General features: G+C 41.1%; 1 protein-coding gene across 1 annotated transcript; it reads right to left on the minus strand.

The window, feature by feature from the left end:
* Positions 1-539: 539 nt before the first annotated feature.
* On the minus strand, positions 540-772 carry LOC102845715 (mitochondrial inner membrane organizing system protein 1-like). The gene is made up of 2 exons (XM_006889831.1): positions 709-772; positions 540-658 (listed from the first exon to the last, which is right to left on the minus strand). The coding sequence occupies exons 1-2, from the start codon at positions 770-772 to the stop codon at positions 540-542; spliced, it is 183 nt and encodes a 60-aa protein (XP_006889893.1).
* Positions 773-8,870: the final 8,098 nt, after the last annotated feature.

Consider the following 8,870-nt stretch of genomic DNA (forward strand, 5'->3'; position numbering starts at 1 on the left):
AGAGTCACTGTGTCAGTCTACCTTGTTGAGGGTCATCCCATTCTTACTGACACTTCATTTTTTTTTTTTTAGCATTCTGTCCTTCTTCAAGGATTGGCCTCTTCTAACTGCCTGAGAGATGAAGTTTCACTCTCCTTGTCTACAAACGATTGCACCTTTTCCAAGATGTACGTGTTTGTCCTTTTGGCAATCCATGGGATACTCAGTACTTATCTCCAACACCACAACTCAAATACATTAATGATTCTTCTGTTATCCTTATTTATTGTCTAACCTTCATAGCAATTAGGGGCTATTTTTTGGGAGGGGGGTTTCTATTTTGTTTATTTCCTTTAAGACCACCTTCTTGCAATTTTCAGAGAGAAAATACAAAACAAGAACTAGACTTGGTTTCAAATACATAAACAGTGTGCTGGACTATAAAACATAACTGATAACATTGTTTAGAAGAATGTCAGCTTACTCCAGGTCACTTCAATATTCCTGAGGAATAAACATGATTTCTCTTTTTCTCCCACTGGGATGATCTCAGGCTTAAGTCACTGCTCTTTGACATATTTTCCATGAAGAAGATAAGGAACCTGGAAACCATGTTGACAGTTGGAGTAAGCCATTCCCAATTCCATGCCAGAACCTAAGGCTAACGGCCACATTCTTCTTTGAAAGAAGTTGAGTGAAAAAAAATAATTCCTAATCCAAGACCAGTACCTATTTTCATGACCATATCTGCCAAGCACCAGTTCCACTTCCTGCTGAGCTCTGAATCTGACATGATCCCCCTCCTGCAGCTGGGGAGGGGCTATTTTATTATTTTAGTATGATTGAAGTTACTCTTTTTGTGAAAATGATGTAGCAGAAGCAGCTGATAGCTTCTAACTGCATAGAGGGAAAGGTGAGTCAAGATCAGCAGAAGCCAAGGTTGATGCCTATAGAGAGAGATTAGATCTGCCCCACCCTCCAATCTCTTCACCATTCTGACACTAACAGTCCCTCCCATGGTACTTGCTCCATCTTTGCTGGGTTCATTAATTTGATACAACAACAACACTGAACTTACAGAGAATATACATTAATCATTATATTCATTATTACAGCTTTTGGTTCTTTTTAAGAGAAATAACAGATTATAAGGGAGTTCTAGTGGCCTAGTGGTAAGAAGCTGTGCTGCAGTCCTGAAGGTGTGTGGTTCAAATCCACCAGCTGCTCTACTGGAGAAGGATGAGCAATCTCCTCCCATGAAGTAAACTGCCTCTGAAAACCCTCCATAGGGTCAGCTATGGGTCAGATCAGACTCAACAGTACACAAAAACAACAACAGATTATAAGAGGAGCTCTGGTGGCTTGGTGGTAAGGAGTTATACTGCCAATCCAAAGACATGAGGTTCGAATCCACCAGCTGCTCTGCGGGAGGAAAGAGGGCAATCTCCTCTCAAGCAATTTACTGCCTCTGAAAACCTGCTGAAGTTTCAGTTATGAGTTGATTCTGATGGTACACAACAACAGTAACAATAACAACAATAATAATAACAACAGATGAAAATTCAGGTTGGTCAAGGTTTGTCTCACTTACTTTGGGTATGTTTTCAGGAGGAGCTATTTCTTGGGAAGGGCATCATGCTTGGAAAGAAGGAAGGTTAGTGAAAGGTAGGAAGATCCTCGATGAGATGGCTTAACGCAGTGACTGCAGCAGGATGGCATAGGGTGGGACAGAGTTCAGATCTGTTGCTCGTAGGGTCCTATGAGTCGTAGTTGACTCAATAGCACATAACAACATCAAGAGTGTTCAGGACACAGACAAGCCTCTTCTCAGATTTGCCCAAAGGGAGGTCTTTCTCTGACCCTCCAACTAGACACCTGCTCTGCAAGTGTTACAAAGCTCTGCCAGCAAGTGCCCAGAGACACTTGCTCCAACAACAACACTATACCCTAAATGTGCGCAGCCTTCGCTTCTCAAGTCAGCAAACCTAGTTCCCCCAAAGGTCCAGGGATGACCCACCCTGCCCGTGCATTTCATGTCTAAAAGCGTCCAGCATGCTCACTCTGCGGACCAGGAAGCCAGCTGCATTGTCTTATGTGGGTCTCTTGGCTTGGTTGCTTCTAGTGCTGCTGCTTCTTACCTTCTCTCACAATCTCTCTTTTTATTTGTTGTTGTTGTTAAGTGCCGTCAAGTCGTAGGAGGCTCATAGCAACCCTATGAAGGAAAGCCCTCAACACTTGCATGACTTTCATCCTTTCTCCAGGTTCATAGGGTTTCCCGAGGCAAGCTATTACGGAAATGGATGCCACTCCTGCTTCACAGCTTTCCGCTTTATGACTCAAACAACTTCCTATCATTGCCATCAAGTTGGAAGAGCTCTGCTGATCTTCTGTTGGTTTTCTGAGGAGAGTGCTTATCTTTCTCCTGCAGAGCAGCTGGTGGATTCAAACTTCCAAGAGGCAAGGCCTATGCGTCAGCAGCAGCACAATCCCCTCAAGGCAGCAGCGGTATGAGAGGCATGCTTCAGGGACAGAAAAGGGAGCTCCTCCAGCCTGGAGGAGTCATGTGACTTTCTTGGCAGAAATGTGTGGCAAATTTGCTAAACCAGTTTTTCTGGACTGTGAGAGCCAAGAGAAAACAAAACAAAAACAAAAACAAAAACAAAAACAAAAACAAAGTACTTCAAACTCCTTGAGATACTCTTGACCTTTCTTTTGTTGGTCAAATTGTTTCTCGTATTGTTGAGAAGTTTGACTGCCTGCTCAGGTGCACAAGTACAGAGATCCTTCAACAAAGAAAAAAAAATTAGAAGAATTTCCAAGGCTATTTTGTCCAAGCTTCTTGTTTCCCAGTTTGGTTTTGTTTTTGTTTTTTAAATTTTTATAATTTTTGTGTGAGTGTACCCTCAAATCAGATCTGACTGGTACAGGAGGAAATTGTCCCTCCTTCCCCGGAGGAGCATCTGGTGGATTCGATGTTTCCCAGTTTTTAAGTGGAGGCTCAGTTATGCCACACAGCTTATGGTGGGTCTACAGTGTTGAAGGTGGAAGAACAGCGCAGGAGGGGAAGATCCTGGGTGAGATGGATTGATGCAGTCACTGGGGTAATGGAGGCAGGTGTGTCAGAGACAGTGAGATTGGCTCAGTATAGGACAGGGTTCAGAGCTATTGTAGGCTCCCTATGAGTCACAAGCGACTAGCAACGTCAAATGTTTAATGTGGTACCTCTGGTGGCCTAGTGGCGAGAAGCTACACTGCAATCCCAAAGACAGGGGGTACAAATCCACCAGTTGCTCCACAGAAGGATGGGTCCTCCTGTTCAGTAGCTGCCTCTAGGTCAGTTTCAACTCCACACAACAACAACAACAACAATAACAGTATTTAATGTACATAATGTCTTTTACAGTGATATTTTGAGTATTTATCTTAAATTGTATGGAAGCCATTTCTCACAGACTGTCCAGCGCTGGGCTGATAGTTGTGGCTTAATCATGTGTGATCAAGAGCATCACTGACTGGAAAATGCCATAGGAAAATTGGGGCTATTACAGCCAAATCCATATCGAGGTAATTTTAAATGCTTTGTCAACTCTGTCATTTTAAAAGCACTCCCCCCCCCATTTTGAAATCACAGTATAGCAATTACTGAAGAGTTAAGTTTACCAAAACCAGAACAATCCAAGTAGAAAGAAAAAAATAAACAACTTTGCAGAAGACTCTCAGGGATTGAGGGAGCTCGGGAGGCTTAGTGTTAAGGAGTTGTGCTGCCAACCTAAAGGCAGGTGGTTCAAATCCACCAGCCACTCCTCTGGAGAAATAAGGAAAATCTTCTCCTGTGCAATTTACAGCCTTTGAAAGTCTGCAAGAGGGTCAACTATGAGTGAATCTTGACTTGACAGTCCACAACAACATTACAAATGGACTTGAATATTTCCACCACTCCAAGTTATATTGACATCTTAATTCTACTCCCATAATATGATCCATTTGAGAATAGGAATCTTCTTTATTATATTATGGGTTCTAACCCTAATCCTTTCTCGGTAATGTCTCAGAAAAAGAGCAGGCTAGACACAGAAGAAACAGATGTTTCCTTTGAAATTGAGAATTGATTGAGATTGAGAATATATATATATTCTCAAATTAATATAAATAGAAACAGGAGAAACCAGATGTCATATGCATCAGCTATAAACAGCCAAGAAATACCCAGGGCTGCAGAAGTGGAGATAGACAAGGATCTTCCGCTTCGGACCAAAGACAGAGACAGACAGGCAAGCACAGACAAGCCCAGTCAACACTCTGAATATGTACTTTAAGCCTCTTAAATGGAAATAATAAACTATTATACTTTGTGTGACTTTGTGTTGCTGCTATATTCACACTAGCTAACTGAAATAAATATTTATTAACATGTTCCAATTGTTTCCCTTTAATAAACACATTTACTTGTTCTCAATTTAGAAACCTGGAATCTGAATTCAGGGTGTCAAGTCGAGGCAGGCTCTCCGATCACTCTGGTGGAATGTCCTTGCCTCTCTTCAGCTTCTGCTCTTAGGCTTCTTGATAATCTCCATGTGCCTTGGCATCTCTGCTTGCTCCTCAATTACTGTTGTTGTTGTGTGTTATCATAACTGACCCTTCAGAGGCAGTAAGTAGCGCAGGAAGAGATTGCCTCTCCTCTTGTGGAGCAGTTGGTGGATTCGAACCACATACTTTTGAGATTGCAGAGTACAGCTTCTTCCCACTAGGCCACCAGAGCTCCTTCAGGGCCTAATCAGCCCATTTTTTTCAAGTCAGATCCAACTGGCACAGGAGGAGATCACTCCTCCTTCTCCAGTGGACTTGAAAAGCATACCTTAGGGACTGCAGTGCAGCTTCTTGCTACTAGGCCACCATAGCTCCCTAAGTTTATGGTTTGTTTTGTTTTGAAATCTCAAAAGTGATTACTTAAAACATAAACTCCACTGTTGTGATTTCTTTAACATAACAAAGAAAACATGTTCCCCAAATGAGATTACAATCTCAAATACAGGTGGTTGCATTTATAGCACATATTTTGAGGAGACACAGTTCAATCTATAATATAAACAGAAGGATTTTTTTCAGAGAAATTCCAACTTTCAGATAAATAATTTATTGCCAGTCTGCACATTTAGAAATGAGAAAGTCTTCAGGTCGAAGAAACATGATAACACACGGATATCTGGATTTCCACAATAAAGGACATCTGAAATGAGGGGGGAAAGTGGGTAAGAATGAACCACACTTTTTCTTCTTTTCAATGATTTTATAGGAAGATAAATGTACAAGAGACCACACTCTGTTCAGCTTCATTGCTGCTGCTGTTGTGTGCTGTTAAGTCAGAACTGACTGTATCGCTGAACCTTGGGCGGGTTTTCAGAGTCAGTTAATTGCATGGGAGGAGATTGCCCATTCTTCTCTGGTGGAGCAGCTGGTGGATTCCAACAGCTTGTCTTTAGGATTGCAGTGCAGCTCTTTATCCCTGTTGTTGTGATGTGCCATCAAGTTGCCTGCATCCCACAGTGACCCTATGTGCAGCAGCTCTGAAGCCTGCTCTGTCCTGAGCCAGTCTCACTAATTCTGACACACTAACCCCCATTGCCCCAGTCACTGTGTCAAGCCGTCTCATCCTGGGTCTTCCTCTCCTTCGCTGTCCCTCCACCCTTCCGAGCATGATGTCTTTCACCAAAGGCCAGTCTCTCCTGGCCACATGCCCAAAGTAGATGAGACAGAGCGTAAATAGCCTCACCTCCAAAGAAAGACTTGATTTCACTCTCTCCAAGACAGACATTTATTTTATTGGAAGTCCATGATGTGTTCAAGATTCTTCTCCAGCACTGTAATTAGAAAGCATTGATTCTTATTCTGTCATCCTTAGCCTTGCCCAGCTCTCTGATTCACAGCAAATAATTGTGAAGGCCCTGACCTGGATTAGGCACAGCTTAGTCTCTAGATTGACATCACTGCTTTTTTAGTCCTCTGGAGAGGTCCCTGACAGTTAGATTTCCCCAGTGCAACTCATTTTTTTTTTAATTTCCTACTGCTGGTGCTAAGAGTGTTGTTTGTGGAACTGAGCAGGCTTTAATTGTTAACAACCTCAATCTCTTCTCCATCTATCATGGTGCTACAAATTGGCCCAGTGGTGAGAATCTTTGTCTTCTTGATGTTGAACTTTGATCCATATTGAAGACTGTAGTCCTTGACCTTCTGCAGCAAATGCTTTAGGCCCTCTTAAGTTTCAGCAAGCAAGGTTGTGTTATCTGCATAATTGGAGTCTTCCTCCAATCCTGATGCCACATTTCTCCTCATAAAACCTTGCTTCCCAAATAATCTGTTCTGTAGATGGAAAAGGTATAGACAGGAGGCATCCCTGATGCACTCCTTTTCTGATTTTGAAGCATGCAGTGTTCTGTCCTGAGGACTGTTTCCTGGTCCAAGTATAGGTTTCGCATAAGCAAAATTAAATGCTCTGGGGTTCTCATTTTCCTCAAGGATAGCCCCAATTTGTTGGGATCCACACAGTCAAATGTATTTGCATAGTCAATGAAACACAGATAGACATTACTCTGTTACTCTGGTACTTGCTTTCTGCTAAGATCCATCTGACATTGACAGTAGTGTCTCTAGTGCCTCGACCTCTTCTCAACTCAGCTTATATTCTCATAGTTCTCTGTCAATGTACTGTTCCAGCTGTTTAGAAATAATCTTCAGGATTTTGCTAGTGTGAGATACTAGTTATATTGTATGATAATTTTCACATTCTGTCAGGTCACTTTTTTTTTTTTTAATGGGAATAAATATGGACCTCTTCCAATCAGTTGGCCAAGTAGTTGTCTTCCAGATTTCTTGGTACAACTTGGTGAGCACATTCAGGGCAGCATCTGTTTGCTGAAATACGCCAATTGGTATTCCATCAACTCCTGGGGCTTTATTTTTTTCCAAGTCCTTCAGAGCAGCTGAACTTCCTCCTTCAACACCATTGCCTCTTGATCATATGTTGTTTCTTGAAATTCTTCTGTGACAGCTACCTCTTTTTGGTACAATGACTGTATATACCTTCTATTTTCTTTTAATGCTTCCTGAATCATTCAATATTCTGCCCATAGTATCTTTAAGCATTGCAACTTGTAGCTTGAATTTGTTCTTTATTTCCTTCAGCTTAAGAAATGCTGAGTAAGTTTGGCCCTTTTTATTTTCCAACTCCATCTCCTAGTACGTGTCATTATAATACTTTGCCTTGTTTCCCCAGCTGCCCTTTGAAATCTTCTGTTCAGCTCCTTAATTTCTTGATTTCTTTGGATTCTTGGCACTCTAGTGCAATATTCAGAGTATCTTCTGACATTTATTTTGGTCTTTTCTTCCTCCTTCTTTGTAATGACCTATTGCAGTCTTCATGAATTATATTCTTGATATATTCCCACAGTTCATCTGGTCTTCGTTCATTACTGTTCAAGGCCTCAAACCTGTTCCTGAGTTGGTTTTTAAAATCAGGGGATATAAACTCAATTTTTATTCCTGTGGATATGATTTAAACTTCTTTAGCTTCAAATGATTCCTGTGCATCCCATCAGATTAAATCCATGTATATAGGTTGTGTTTATGTTTCTTATAAAAGGTATTTGCTATTGTTGTTGTTAAGTGCCGTCAATTTGTAGATGACTCATAGTGACCATATGAACGAAAGACCTGAACACTTGTATAACTTTTATCTTTTCTCCAAGTTCATTGGGTTTCCAGAGGCACACTATTTCAGAAGTGGATGTCACTCCTGCTTCCAAGCTTGTTTTAATTGGGAAGCTCCACAAAACACTGTCCACCATGGGTAACCATTATCGCATTTGGCACATCAGTGTCACAGTGTTCAGTATCACAGCAACCACGAGTTACCTCTGCATAGCAAATGGACACACCAGTGCTATACCACTTAAAAGAATGTTTGAAAAAAAAAATTAAAACCAGGCCTGAGACATGCAGATTGAAATCACCCACCTTTGGCTTGGTAGCATCACTTTCTGTCCAGTAGGCCAACTGAGTTCTCTCTATGTCGTTGTTGTTGTGAAGTGCTATCGAGTTGTAGACAACTCATAGAGTCCCTATACAAGTGAAAAGCAGATATTAAACAAAGGAAAGAACACTAACAATGTTCCGGTCCTTTGTTACAATTATCCTTAAGACAAATAACATTCCTGTCTTTCCCTGCCATACATTACAATGCCACATCCTCACTGTACTTTGCTTTACACCTTCCCCAGTCCACCACTAATCTCTTATCTCCGCACTCCCCTGCCATCCTGGTCAATCCCCTATCATGGATGGTTTCTATCTCTGTGTTACCCTTGTCTGACCACCCCAAGTCAATCAGTCATGCACATCCTCTCCTACTTTGTTAATTACAGCCCACACCACATCTGATGATCCACTCATTGCATGCTGTCCTTTTCTTCATCTCTTCTAGCAAAGTATTCATTGTCTATCTGTTCATTCCTACTCCCCCACCTTCTGTAACCTTAATATAGTTATTCTCTCTGCATGCAAACCTTTTCCTCGTTTGGTTGTTTTGTTTTTTAGTAACAGTGTTTGTCTTTTGGCGATTGACTGATTTCATTCAGCATAATGTCTTTAGATCATCCATGTTTGTATAGTGTTTCAGGGGTTTTACATGATTTTTTCCTTCTTTTTACAAAAGTGTTCTTATTGATGAAATTATAATTCCATGTTATTTTATTTCTTGCTTCTATAAATAAATATAGATCTATAAATAGATGGGGAAATATAATAGATACCCCTCAATTTGACCTTCAAGCTATGCAGTGTGAAATACACTATGACCACACCCTAACAAGTGATATTTCCTCTTTATTTTACTCTTC

This window comes from Elephantulus edwardii, unplaced genomic scaffold, assembly GCF_000299155.1.
Source record: "Elephantulus edwardii isolate Elephantulus edwardi_28Jun2011 unplaced genomic scaffold, EleEdw1.0 scaffold00082, whole genome shotgun sequence".
NCBI classification, from domain to species: Eukaryota; Metazoa; Chordata; class Mammalia; order Macroscelidea; family Macroscelididae; genus Elephantulus; species Elephantulus edwardii.

What these genes read in the sequence shown, in the direction of transcription:
- LOC102845715 (XM_006889831.1), bottom strand. Translation starts at nt 772, where the DNA reads ATGTCAGATTCAGAGCTCAGCAGGAAGTGGAACTGGTGCTTGGCAGAT. An exon ending in AGATATGGTCATGAAAATAG is followed by an intron (nt 659 to 708) that starts GTACTGGTCTTG and finishes ACTTCTTTCAAA; the next exon opens with GAAGAATGTGGCCGTTAGCC.